The sequence below is a fragment of the Arvicola amphibius genome, chromosome 3 (genome assembly GCF_903992535.2).
Source record: "Arvicola amphibius chromosome 3, mArvAmp1.2, whole genome shotgun sequence".
NCBI lineage: Eukaryota > Metazoa > Chordata > Mammalia > Rodentia > Cricetidae > Arvicola > Arvicola amphibius.
The window spans coordinates 144681529-144696306 of NC_052049.1; the positions used below are offsets into that span (position 1 = coordinate 144681529).

The 14778-nt window shown below is 38.4% G+C and overlaps 1 protein-coding gene across 1 annotated transcript in view; it reads right to left on the reverse strand.

Annotated features, from left to right (window-relative positions):
* Nucleotides 1-14778, reverse strand: part of Hcrtr2 (hypocretin receptor 2) — an 88272-nt gene that overhangs the window by 3982 nt on the left and 69512 nt on the right. The window contains exons 5-6 of the mRNA XM_038324146.1: nt 4011-4231; nt 762-883 (exon numbers count right to left, since the gene is read on the reverse strand). Coding sequence (XP_038180074.1) covers nt 762-883; nt 4011-4231 — 343 coding nt within the window. The remainder of the gene's footprint in view (nt 1-761; nt 884-4010; nt 4232-14778) is intronic.

The window sequence follows — 14778 nt, forward strand, 5'->3', positions numbered from 1 at the left end:
ACAATTGCAGCATAGTTCTGATGAGGCCACTTGTAGATTTCCCAAGCTCCAGGGGATGGCTCATACTTACACCCTTATGGGCAGTTCTAAATGGATTTAGTGAGCTATTAAAACAAGCAAAAACAAACAAACATTAACTTGGTAGGAGTATGTTTGGGAGATCATGACAAAGATTTGAAGGGAAGAAGTGGGGTTAGATGATATCATATTTCATTGTATATATATGTATATAATATATAATAAATAGTACTATATGTAAAATATATTGCAGAGGTGTGCTGAATTAGTTATGGATGTGTGTATCTTTTAGCTTAAGTGTTATTTTTGAGCAATCCTGTTTTTTAGCGAGTGAGAATTCTTCAAGAAACTTAAGTATAGAAATATCTGAAAGTGGCTTAGTTTCAATCTAGTTTCAATTATGCAATGCATTTTGACAAAAAATAGCATATTAATGCAAAACAGATAAAGGTATTTCATACTTTTTAGTCATAGGTTTGATAAAAGGAATTTGTATGATACTCAAAATTTTCACGCTTCCATTTGCTGTTTATTCTGTTTTCTGAGAAAATATGCACAGCACCCTCTGAAATGCTACGTGCCATGTATTCACTTTCAAAAAGGAGAAATCCAAAACCAATCCAGTCAGGGGCTCCCACACAACAGACACTAACGTCTGTATCTCCTTCAGAACTGTTCCGGAGCATCTGCTCTGGATGCTCCACCACTGAGGAGAGGCTACCGACGAAACACTGGACACTCACCGCTGAGGAAGTTGTAAATGATTGGGTTAGCAGCACTGTTAGCATACACAAGCCAGTGGGAAAACGTGAACCAAGCATAGACAGTCTCTCTGTCTTCGGTGTGTGTGAACATCCCAAACACTCTGTAGGAAGAGAAACAGAAACAAAATCAAAAGGGATCTTTAAATTATTAAATCCAAAGGTGAACAAACTTCACAGCAATAAACTGGCCCTGAACTCTGTGCTGACAGTCCAGTATCTTCATAATGGTTTTGGGTACCCATCAGAACCTCGGGGGTATGCAGGGTACGTAAAAAAAAAAAAAAAAAAGAAAAGAAAAGAAAAGTCAGCTCAGAGGAAAAGGCTGGAATCAGGAAACACAAATCTCTTGTCAAGAAGATAGAAGCTGACTTTTCCATCCTGTTATCTTGTTTCTAGATGGATTGACTAACTTTGTTGCTATTCCATTATGTAAACTTTTAAAAATTTATTCTATGTGCTTGGATGGTATCGTGTGTGCATGTCTGTGCATCACTTGTGTGCATGCCTGGTACTCACAGCAGTCAAGAGAGGGTGCTGGGCCTCCTTTAACTGGGGTTACAGATGGTGGGCAGCAGCCATGTAGGTGCTGGGAGTTGAACCCTGGTCCTCTGGAAGCTCAACCACTACTCTTACCCACTAAGCCATCTCCCAGACCCATTGCACATATTTTAATTAGCAGTCCGAACTTGGACTGCTAAATTCTTCCCACGTTCACTTGTGCACTGATGAATATATATTTCCAAATCTCTAATGTTCCCAGTCTCATTGAAATTTTCATGACGCATCTTTGTTTACAGTAAGTGACTGGTTTTCAATGAGTAAGATTCTGATAGTCTTTATGTACATGAGTTTCAAGTTTTCATATATTATGTTAAACTGAAAATGTATTACAGTGCACTCAAAGGCCATTTTTGAGTAATTTTAACATTGTCTTTCACTGGTGTGCTGTGACTAGGTAGGGGGTAAAAGTAATTCCTGTAAAGACTTAATAGCCTGAGTTCAGATTCCCAGAACACCCACAAAAATCCTGATATATTAGCGCACACCTGTAATCTTAACAATCATATTGTGAGCTTGTAGGTGGAGACAGGAGAATCTCCTGGAAGCTCATAGCCCAGCTACCGTGGAATACACAGCACAACTGCAGAAGTGAAGAGAGGAAAGCAAGAGCTGACTCCCAATAATTTTTTTCTTGTCCTCTAACCTACATACCTGTGTTATGTGTGCAGCAACACCACACATACACACACACACACACACACACACACACACACACCACTGAAAAGAAAATTCAAGTCCACCGTATTCTATTCTTAGAAATCCCCCACTCTCTTTTTTGGCAGAATTTAACAATGATGCCCTCTAACCCCCCCACACACTTGCAGCTAGTCTGTCCCAGGATGAAGAGACATGTTCCCTCCTGTAGGCCCTATCAATGATCATGTGACTTGTATCTTAGATTTGCTTTCCAAAGAGAAAGGTGCATGATAGAAATAAATTTCTTGGACACAGTGATGCTCTATAGAGCAGTAAAAGTTTGTAAAACCACACACAGAGGGAAAGAATGTAGACAGATTCGGTCTACAATAAGATACAAGTGCTAGTTCGAAATCTCTGAAATACTAGATCACTTTTCAAGAAAAAGAAGACAGGACTTTACAGTGTGTGAAAAATAAATGAAAGCAAAATTGATACACAAAGCAAGGCTAAATTTAAAGATACATATTTTTTTAAAAAAATGGCAGCAGTAAAAATAATTTTCAAAATTGTTTTAAAATATTTGTGCGTATACCAACAGGCATATTGCTCAAAACCTGAAACACTTTTAAACGTGAAAATTTTTCTCCCCAGGAAAGGAAGGTAATTAATTCAAGAATATTAAGCTGAATATTATTGACAAGAGGGCATTTGGAAATAATTAGAGTCAGAGGTCAAGAGCAGAGATTCAAATGTGCACCTCACAGAGTGCTAAATCCATTCTTAAACTAGTTTGTTTAGACTAGTAATTAGAGGAAGAAGGGGAAAGGAGGAGGGGAGAGAGGACGAGGGAGAGCAGAGGGAGAGGGTGAGGGGAAGAGGGAGGAGGAATCTATTTAGTGTCATTCATGTCTATGACGCTCTTAATATCAGAAAACAGAAACTAGCAAAGTCTTAGTATTTTTTTGCATTTGATTTCTGTTAGAAATAACATGAGAGGAGAGACTTAGCAGAAGTAGAGGGTAAATGATGTATTGTGAGTGGACACAGATCTCAAGAACACGGGTCTTCAAAACCTTATACATACAAGGCTATGATGTTTCTGAACAATAGCTCATTTTCCACTTCTTCACTTAAAAAGTCTTTAAACAATCAAACACAAAATCAAATCTTTTCAGCTGGTTATACCATCTTTTATCTGACTCTAGCCAAACCTACCTGTCCCTAAGGTCCCTAGCTGTGAGGAATATGATATTGACTCTGACTTTGGGAAAAGAGACAGGAGCGATTCCAGATTAAGTTTGAAGTCTTTTAGAAATGGAATTAAGGTTGCCTTGGGACCAGTCTGTGTGCAACAGGTTGATACAATACAACATGGTAATATATTTTATTGTCATGAATATAACATAGTACCATATTATTCTATAATATGTAGGATGTATAATAATATAATGTTATACTACATTATATAAACATAACACATACATACATTATATTAATATCGATACTGAAATTATTTCAATAAATTCAAGAAATGGACATCTTTCTCTAGGTTTAATGTTGAACACAAAATATCTCCTTCATGGCTTCTGTGTTTAGTGGCCCAAATAGACTATTCTTATCTCTTTTTATTCTGAAAAAAAGTTTTTTGACAGATTGGACTGTAGTGTGGTCTTTATATATTTGAGAACAATGTTGGAAACCCATTTACTCTCATGAAAAAGAACTCAGATGTGCAATTTTATTTATGAAATTAGTTACTGAAACACAATTTTTATTAGAATGTTTCCTCCATCTAAGGCTTAGCAATCAACTCCGAGAGGTTAGGAAAACAGCTATTTTATTTACCATTCAACTGAAAATCTCCGCTGACCGAGCATGCTAGAAGGCTGATCTTGCCTTAAGTGTTCTAACAACTGAGTTGACTGGCCGGATAAAGTACCTAAGAGAGGGTTTTGTCTGTTTAGAAAGAAAGGAGTTCTTAATTAAATGTCAAGCTGCCTGATTTTCAAATAAATACACGGGCTTTACCTCTTTAGCACATTGAGAATGCTGATTGGGAGATAGCAAATTGCAAAGACCAGAAGAACCACCATGAGCATCCGGGCTGTTTTCCTCCGCGCTCGGATCTGCTTTATCTCAGCAGCCACAGCACTAATCCGGGCCTTGCTCTGCTGTCCGGACCCTCGGGGCTGAGAAACCGGTTGCTGCTGCTTCCATTTTCTCTGAACCACGGAAGAAGTTCCTGGGATCTGAAAGGAGAGGGGATCCCTCATTGGTACTTAGCAAATTTCCACATGGAAGTGAAGATTAAGAAACAGAAGTTTTGAATTTAGAATTCCCACTTCTCCAGAGCACTGTCCTGGCTATATGTCCTTAGCATTCTTCTGGTCAAATGCCAAATAGATGTCTGCGTGGGAAAAAGTTAAAAACAAGCTTCTGTTGTTGTGTTAAAGCATGACGACTTTTTCAAAGTATAAAGATAACAATAAAGGATACATGCCCTTATTACAAAGAGAAATAAAATAAGGAGAGAAGAATGCTAAGAAAATTCCAACTACAAATGTTCATTATAAATTCTAGATTCAGGTGTCACATATGTTTAAACACTATTCAGATAGCGGGACAGAAACACACACACACACACACACACACACACACACACACACACACACACACACACCAAAAGCTTGAATGAATTTTTGATGCATCGTTACTGCCATCTGCTGTCCTAGGGAGGCATAGCACCTGCGTCTCCTTCAGACAAAGCAAATAAATCTATGTATAGAGGGAACAAAACAAACTATTCTCCGTGATTTACTGTTCACATTTACAAAATTGCCTGAAACTAATTTTGCAATTTTCCCTTCCAGAAAGCACACAAATACAATGAAAATCCTTCCAGGTCTTACACCAATATTCCAAATAGCCACAATTTGTAGCAATTACATTACACAACATGCTTTTCCTTTGATTTTCAGTCAGTTGACAATAGCAGAAAGTTCTGCCAACTATAATATTTTCTTAATTGCAATCTCATGAAAATTGATAGACGTTAGCAAAACATCAGAATTCAGAGTGTGCCTTCTTTTTTGATAAGGTGTGCCAATAAGTCCACCACCGAGACAGCTTGATTCTGTTACAATTATTCAGCTGCCACTTTTATCTTTGCGCTGCACGCTGTACAGAGCAGTGTGTTCCCGTGGCCTCTCAGAATGAAGGTTACATGGAACCTGTGGCTGTTTACACTACAAGATCAAAGTCTGTAAGAACGGAGCTTTGCTGTGAGGTCCAAACAGATGAGTCTCATTACATGAGACCCCATTTGACCATATTCTCAGTTAAGGAGATTTTAATAATGCAAAGCAAGACCCATGCTGCAACAGAAACACCTCACACCTGGGCAGGGCCACTTCACCAGATCGCTGGGAGACAAAGAGCTAAAAATTCTCCCTCTTCTGTGATTCTCTTTTTAAAACTTTTCAAAAAGTGATTAAATTTTTATTTTATGCATATGAGTGTTTGCTCTCTTGTGTATCTGTGCAACACATGTATTCCCAGTGCCTGCATAGGTCAGGAAAAGCTACTGGATTCCCTAGAACTAGAATTAGAGAGTTGTGAGCTGCCATGTGTGTGCTGGGAATGAACCTAGGTCCTCTGCAAGAGCAGCGAATGCTCTCAACTACTGAGGAATGATCTCTCCAGAGCTGTGGCTCTCCTTATAAAACGTAGTTTTAGGAACAGTTTTTGTAAAAATTACAATGGATCTTAAAAAGTCCAAGAAGAATTCTATCACAAAACCTGGTAAGTACCTGCTTAAGTGGTCTTGAAGTGGTTTCTAAATAAAACCATAAAGATTATTCTGTTTTTGAGTGTTCCTATGAAGGAGAGAGCCAATTTTCTTCAAAAAAAAAAAAAAAAAGTTCATAAAAAAAAAAAACATTCCCTTGAAGAAAAAGTGCCACAGGGAGGCAGAGTTGAGGCTCTTGCAATGAGAAGAAAGAAATGTAGCAATGCCACTTTGAAATAAGGATCTGAGGCAGAAGATGCTTAATCTTTCCACTCATTCTCTACTTATCAACTGTGCAGAGAACATGAGCAGCCCAAGGGAGACAGCAGAAAACTCATTTGGAGTCATTACATCAACTGACACTTAAGAATTGCACACGACCTTAAGTCATACTCAGTGTGTCCTTAAGTGCAGTAGTGTTGCGGGAGCTCCTTCCGCTCCTTCAGCCAATAGCCGCTGAGATACCAGCCCATTGGGGCGTGGTCTCTCTCTCTTTAAAAAAGCAGCAACTGCCCTCTGCTCTCTCTCTCGCTTCCGGCTCCGCTTCTAGTGACTAGGCTTCTTTCCTGATTGCGCAGAGGGCTGTTGTCTGGGACGGTGATCTGTAAGTTTTCCCTTTTAAATAAATATTCTAGTAATTATAATTCTGAACCGGTGTGGGATTGTTTATGACTTACGCCTTCACAGTAGACTACTTCAGGTCATATCTTTAGTTTGTATGAACTTCAAAACACATCCTTTTTTCATTGTAAAAATTTTCCTTGGGAAAATTTATATACAAGAGAGTAAGCAGTTTTTGTGTGTTGTTCAGATGCATGTATGTGCTCAATTTTGTTTATGTGCATGCATGTGCACATGGACTAGAAGTCAGAAGACAACCTAGAATGAAATTCCTTGGTTGATATCCACTTTATTCTTTAGACAAGGTTTCTCATTGGCCTGGGATTTGTCAAGTAGGCCAGGCTGTCTGGCTAGGTATGCTACAAACTGCAGCGTTATATAGTAATTGCTCAGCCATCTTTTCACGAGTAGTTTATCTGAACTAAGGGAACTGATAAAGGCTAAAACAAAAGGCTAGTGCTCTTAACTTCTGAGGATCTTTGGCGTTGTTGCTTTGTAATTGGCTGCCCTTTGCTGTAGATTTTTTTGCTCTAGCTGATTTCCTTTCTATTACATATTTGGTAATTAATTCCCGCAGTTCAGAGCTGTTTAGTGAAAACAGTTCCCCACTGCCTGGCCTTCATTCCTCTCACCTTGGTAAACAGAGAGATCTGCCTTTCTGTAATTATCTTTATCAGCAGACATTTGGTCAGTGCTTAGGGTCCAGACATAGAGCATCCCATCTAAGATATTCACAGATAACCAAGGACATAGAATTGCTATTTGCCTAAGCTGCTGTTCTGGTTTTACCCCATGACCAGAACAGCTGATAACAGCATAGCCCAGAACTGATAATTAGGAGGTCTCGGTCTTTTCTTCGCTAAGAGCAATAAGTATAACTCCAGACCTAGGCCAGTAAAACCTACAGGTCTCATGTACATGTGTTATCTGATTAAGAGCCAAGATTTCTACCTTGATGTGGGATATCCTTCTGTATATATGTTGCTTTTATTGGTTAATGGATGAAGCTGTTTTAGCCAATGCCTTAGCAAAGTTAGGTGGGAAATCCAGAGAGAGAGAGAGAGAGAGAGAGAGAGAGAGAGAGAGAGAGAGAGAGAGAGAGAGAGAGAGAGAGAGAGGAAGGAGTCAAGGAGATGTCAGGTAGCTGCTGAAGGAGAAAGATGCCAGAACCTTAGCAGTAGGCCACAGCCTCGTGACTCGTGATTATATATATATAATAATATGAATAGAAATGGGTAAATATAAGATATAAGAGCTAGCTAGAAATATTCCTGGGCCATAGTCCAAACAGTGTTGTAATTAATATAGTTTCTGTCTGATCATTCCAGTCTGGGCAGCTGGGAAACTAAAGGTAGTCTCTGTTTACACTTCCTGTTTACCTAGTTTGCCTGGATACCTGGTAGCCTCTATGCTTACTGGGAGAAAAGATACGGCGTGCTGACTTAAACAATCCGTGTGCTATTCATAATTTACTGAAAATAAACCTTTTATTTACCACCTAAAAATGTAGTGCAGCATATTAACCTTCTTTTCTTGAATTCCCTGATGATTTAATTTCTTTCTTAATTAACTTTCATCATTAAACTCATTCTATGTGTACTAGCCACACCCATGGATCTCTCTCTCTGTGTGTGAAAACACTTACCTGGTTTGTTGTTGGGCAAAAGAAATCCAGCCCTGGAACCCACCAGGGCTGAGGAATTGCTGGTTTTAAGGATATATATATGACTGGGAACATTTGTAATAGATGGGAATATGTGAGAACAAGGAAAAAAATAATATAGAGAAGAATTAAAAAAAATATGGACAGAGAATTTCATTGTAAGTAGACGTCTTTACCCTCAGATTTTTAGCTCCCCTTTAGCTTTTTGTGGCATCTTTAATTGAACCCCGTTATAGTTAGCCTTAGGGGTCTTTGTGGTTCCTCATCTCCAGCACAGGCATTACAAGTATGCGCTATGATATCCAGATATTTTTGCATGACTTTTGGGTGTTAAAGTCTTATTAACATGCTTGGAAGGTAAGCAATCTGCAGACTGAGTTATCACTCCGGGCCTCAGAATTTTTTTTTTCATGTATTAGTTTATTTGTTACTGTGAGAGAATACCAGGCAAGACGCAATTTGGAGGAGGAAGAGCTTATATTGGCTCACAGTATAAGGAGATTACTTTATTATTGCCTCAGAATTTTGAATACATGTCTTATTATACTAAAGTAGTAATAATGATATAAATGGACCAGAAAAGACAAATTCCATGAGATTATCCCTATGGAAATCTTTAACTAATCTGTCACTGAGGGCTCCATAATATCTAACTTTAGAAAGTAGAACACAAGTGTGACATGCTCATCACACTGCAAATAAACAGTGTAAACCATGTTGGATATGAAAATGTATTATAAAAGAAATGTGAGCAATAATTATTCGCTCAAAACAGCATGTAATGATGAAAGAAAGAAATGAAATAAAGCTGCCAGATAAAAGAGAAACCTCTCGTGTTTCTGGATTGGCAGAGTTAATTTTATGAAAATGTCCATATGGATAAAAGTAATTTGCATATTCACCATGATCCCCATGATTCCAATGGCATTCCTCAGAAAACTAGAAAGCAAACCAAAAATACCATAATCACATGCAAACACAAATGATCATAGATAGACAAAACCCTAAACAGAAAGAGACTTCTAAAGCAAAATGTAGGGAATACATTTGTTTTGGGTATTGTCAATGGTATAGGTAAGAACCTGCCAAAGAGAACTCTAATAACGAAGGGCATAATCCCAAGAATCAAGAAGTAGACTTTATGGAATTTAATAGTTTCTACACAGCAAAGAAAATTATCAGCAGAACAGGCAGATATTCCACAGATTAAGAAGAAAGTCTTTGCCAACTATACCTCACGCTGGGAGCTTGATATATAGAATAAATAAAGCACTATAAAATTTAAATACCCAAACCTCAGAACTGCCAGTCGGTAATGGGATAATGAAATGAGCAGCTAGTCTCAAAGGAAGAAACACAAATGGCCCATAAATGTTTTCAAAAACTGTTTAACAGTTTCAGCTATCAGGGAAATGTAAATAAACTCTCTTTGAGAATCTATCTTGCACCATTAGAACGACTACCCTCTTAGGCTTTCTATTGCTGTGATGAAATGCCAGGACCAAAAAGAACTTGGGGAAGAAAGCAGCCATGGGGATCACAATCCATCATGACGAGAAGTTAGGGCAAGAACTCAAGGCAGGCGCATGAGGCAAGAACTGAATTAGGGGCTCTGGGTGGGGGGTGCTGCTTGCTTTGCTCCATCTGATATGCTCAGCCTACTTCTTTTTCTTTTTCTCCTCCTTTTTATTTATTCTTTGTGTCTTTCACATCATGCCTCTCTATCCCGTTCATTTTCCTGTCCCTTCGTATCTACCCTCTGGCCTTGCAACCTCCCCACCTCAAATAAAATAAAATAAAATTTAAGAGAAAAAGAAGAAAGAGAGAGAGAGACAGAGAGAGACACACAGAGAGAGACACACAGAGAGAGACAGAGAGGGGGAATCACTAGAGAGAGTTGTCTCTGTGCCATACAAGCACAGAACAGCTGACCCTGAAGGTGTAAGTGTGGGAGATCAGACCCTAAGGAGGTCAAAGCCAGAGAATGGGCCCTGCCCCTTGCTCATGTCTGCAAGTGAACTCACTAGCAATACAGGAGAGCTCACCCTGATGGTGAGGACATGGGAGAGATGGCAGACTGAAGGAAACCCCCTTCGCACTCCCCTGCAAATACCCTGGCTCAGAACCAAGATTCTAGGTCAGCCCAACCCAGTAGCCTGCTTTCTTATCTCACCCAGGACCACTAGCGATGGGCGCCACCCATGGCAAGCGGGGCCCTCTCAACATCAGTTATCAATCATGACAAAGCACCACAGGTTTGCCAACATTGAGAGGAGAATCTGGTGGGGCTTCTCAATTTTTTCCTTCTTCCGAAATGACTCTATCTTGTGTTAAGTTGACAAAAGATCAGCTAGGACAGCTACCGTGAAGACGACAAACGACAGCAAATGGTGAGCCTGTGGGGAAAGCAGTGCCCTTAGCCACGGTTGGTGAGAGTGTTAACTAGTGTAACCACTATGGACGTCAGCATCAGGGTTCCTTAAAATGCCCAGTTCTAACCGTCATGCAACCCATCAGGAGCAAAGGATTCCATATTCTCCCACAGAGAAAGACAGTTGCATGGCTGTACGTGTGGTTTCACTATTCACAGGCATAAAGGAATGGAACCAAGCTAGGCACCCATCATCACCAACGACAAAAGGGATTGTGAAGATGTGACCCGTTCAGAGAATTGACACTTACTCAGCTGTTAAGGAAAGTCCACTGTGAAGTGTACGGAGAACATGGATGATACTGTCAAGTATTATTTTAAGTCAGGTAACTCAGTCTTGTCTAAGAAAGACAAAAACCACACGTTCTTTCTCTTATGTGGTTCTTCACTTTAATGTTTGTAGAATCTTGACTATTCATTCTATTCAGGTTTTCTCATTCACGTTGATCAACATTTGCAATTTTGGTATTTGTTTTGTGTATGTTTATTTTATCTATTGTGTTCCTTTAGTTCTTCATTAGTATTTTATTGTTTTCCACTATAACATTTAAATTTTATTGTGCCTTTCTTTGGGTACTTTTTTGAAAAAAAAATATGTTCCCAGTGGTTACAATAAACAGCTCAATTTAAACAATGATTAATATATTTTAATATATATAAATGTGTATTCTTTCCAATATCACTGCACACCTCCTTCTATAAGTTAAGAATTTATGCATTGTAAGCTGAATTTTCAGTTTTATTGTTTTACACAATTGTGCTTCAGTCTGGTTATAAAGAAAATATCTTTATAGTAATGTTCTAATAGATCTATGTAGTGTGTTTACTTGTGCTTTTTTATTTCTTTGTTGAGTTTGAACATTCTACGACCTTCTGTTCATTTTCTCACACTAGACTTATCATTTCTCAATATCATTGCCCAGATTCTAATTCCTCTAGAAATGTTGGTGAATAAAAGGTGGACAGCTTCATGGACCTATTCATAAAATGGACGGTCTTTCTGGCTTTGGAAAGTTAAATCCCACCTGACCTAAGAGTATACTGCTGTTCACATCTACCTTCTTACATAGTATGAGCCATACAAGCGCCTAGTAATATCTGTGAAATGCATTAACAGAAGTTTGTTAATAACTACGGTCTGTTCTTAATCCTCACAAGGCTCAGAACTGGACCGAATGTTGAAACCTGCACAAGTAGCCAAGAGAGTTCAGCGCATGAAGTTTCTGAACGAGACCATCTTGAGAGACCGATCTGCAGTTTCATTGCCAGTGAATTTCTAGTGTCATATTGTCACAGGAAAGGGAGTAGAAGTTCCTGATTTAAACAACACAATAACTATTTCTTTGAGTGATAACTAAAGCTCTTAGCAAAGTCAGGCGAGGGCATGCAATTTGCTCACTAACAATTTTACACTCGCTAATTCAAAAGTACAAAACAGAATCCATGCATCTTTGTAATTATAAACAAGTAGGATAGGCCCTTCACTTAACGGCTCTCTAGTGTGGCCCATGGCAAACGCAATGCCTGACAACTCTGTTTAGAGGCTGTAACAGTTAAAAGCCAAGCCTTGCTCAAGCAGAGTTCTATTTAATTATCCATCTGGGGTCAATTTACTTTATTACAGCTGTAAAGTGGGCTCAGCTCAACTTGCCAATTTCCATTCCAATCTGCTTTTTAAATGTTTCGGTTTCACAGTTCAGGCATTTTACGACAAATCTTTTAAATCATGTGGATTGCACTAAGTGGGACTTTTCATCAAAAAATGTAGATCATTTCTAAGCCTGTAATACAATTTGAATTTAAGTTTTGGAAACTGAGAAATATAAGCTTAAATGATAAATAAGCACATTGCTTATGGTTCAAGAGCGATTTACACATCAGAGCACATTTTTCAAGTTCCTTCTCTGTGTAAGGCAACAGGTAACAGCTGTAGACACAATGGTAACAAGACAAATTGCATATTACTCTTAAGGAGTTTCAAGGTACATTAATTTTTAAGTAGAATCTGCAAACATATGTAAAACTGCATAATGGGAGATGATCTTGATATCTAATATGCTCCTCACAATCTCAATCTATACTTATAACATCTGCATAGCTGTATTGTACATTAATACTTTTTCTTCTTTGACACTTTCTCAAAAAACATTTAATTTTTTCTAAAAGCATTCCTCTGAATGGATGGACAATGGGTTGCCATATGCCCTCCCTTCTTTAAAGTCTCACTGTTTTTCTCTACTATACATTGGGTGTGCATGTGGTGATTAGAGGAATCCAGGGACTCAGGCTACTATGTGTTGTCATCAACTAATGGTCTACAGGAAACAGATCATTGCAAGGCTGCTCTAGAGCCCCCTGAAGGAAGTTTATTTTTAGAGGATGTTACTCAGTCACAAGATACGTCACTCAGTGGTAAAAATGTCACTCCAAACATGGCCAGGACCTGAGTTTAATCCTCTAGCAGAAAAAAAGAATGGGGACAAATCACAAAGATCGCAGCCAACAACAATCCAACACATGCTAAGTTAGAAATGTAATCAGACTTAGTTGAAAGTCCCACTAACAGTACAGACTGTTGAGGTACTTTATTTAATCACCTGGGTACTTATTTCAATGATGTAGGTGGATGACTTTGTGAGCTGTGCAGACTTGCCTTAAATGTGTTGGAGGAGGAGCTGGAGATGTGACTTAGTGGCTCAGAAATCTGGTTTCTTTCACAAAGCACACAGGAGACAGTTGACAATTCCCTGTAACCCCTATCCCAGTAACTCCCTGGTCCCCACAGGCACTAGACAAACAGGATCCCTAGACATACACGTATGATTGAATAAAATTGAAAAATTTAAAGATGATGAAAGTCACAGGAGTCAATGACAAACTTTGAGTAACTACCAAGCAGCATGCTTGGAGGTTAAACTCATGCATTTTTGCCCTAGACTGCATTTTTTTTTACATTTTCATGCTGTAATATTCCATACTATCTGCCCTCAACTTCTGAGAAGAAGGCCCTGTAACTTGTGCCTTTTTTCAGAGAATACGTTTGTCGGACAAATATCTGACTTTGAGACCAATGAAAGATTACAAGATATATGCTCACGGCAGAAGTTTCAAGAGGTAGTAGGTATTTTCCCAACCTTTCTGCCTTTCCTGAAATACTCAGAATGCCATGTCCCAGAAAACACCACTCGCATAGACTGGTGGAACAGCAGCTGACCCCAGCACTGACATGTATCTTTCATAGTAGAGTAGCCTAGGTAAAGGTGATATAATAAAACATAATAGGAAGTGGGATGTTACATAACAAAGCATCCTAGAAAGCATGCGCTTGGCTTTAAGTCTGAGAAAATTATTGCTGGGAATTAAACAAACCACTTCTCATGTCTTACAGTAGTTTACCTTGTTCTCTTGCTCTGTTTTGATTAAAAGATTTGGAGAACATAACATGACTTGACTTTGCCACTAGATATGAAAATGTCTCAGAAGTTATAAATAAAAAGGAGTAATTATAAATGAAATACATTAGTGTGTATATATAATATATGTAAAATATACATTATATTTAATATATATGTAAAATGAAATATATGTGTAAGCAATGTACATAATTTTTCAAAAAAACTTCTGTAAAAAAAAATGAAAGAGAAATGAAAATTAGGAATTGTACAACATAGAGGACTAGAAATTGTAAAAGCTTTTTGGTTCTAGTAAGTGAAATAATGGTCTTGAAAAGGTGTTTTGAATCCCAAAGATTAAAACACAAATGAAGACTCATCCTCAAAGCCCAAATAGGATATTGTAGAAATAAAGCAAGACAACTAATGCTAAGGATATCTGAAAATGCTGAATGGAAAGGAAGTATTTTGCAAGCTTCCACATATATAGAAAAGCTCATGAAATAGAATATCGGGTACCTGCATGTAGATCTAGATATATCCATATAAAAATTTAATGGTTTAATTGGAGTTGCTCAGGGAATAATTCTCCATCCCAGATGCTGCAAGTTGCCAAGTAAAAAGTCTGTTGCCAAATGTTGAATTATTGGTCAGGGAAGTCCCATAGAACACCCAAAGCAATGCAGGCTACTCTGTTGTTCGTTTCCTACAGAATTTGATGGTAAGTCGCTACAGCTAACAACACCACACACTTTGATATGGAGACATAAAGGTGGTGCCAACGGGGAATCTTCCTTCCTGTTCACAAATTTTCATAGTATCTGAAGGCGCTATGCAGATACTAAGGGAGAAAAATCAGCAGCAGCCTTAACGAGCTATGCCTCTTTGAGCTCCAATAAAGA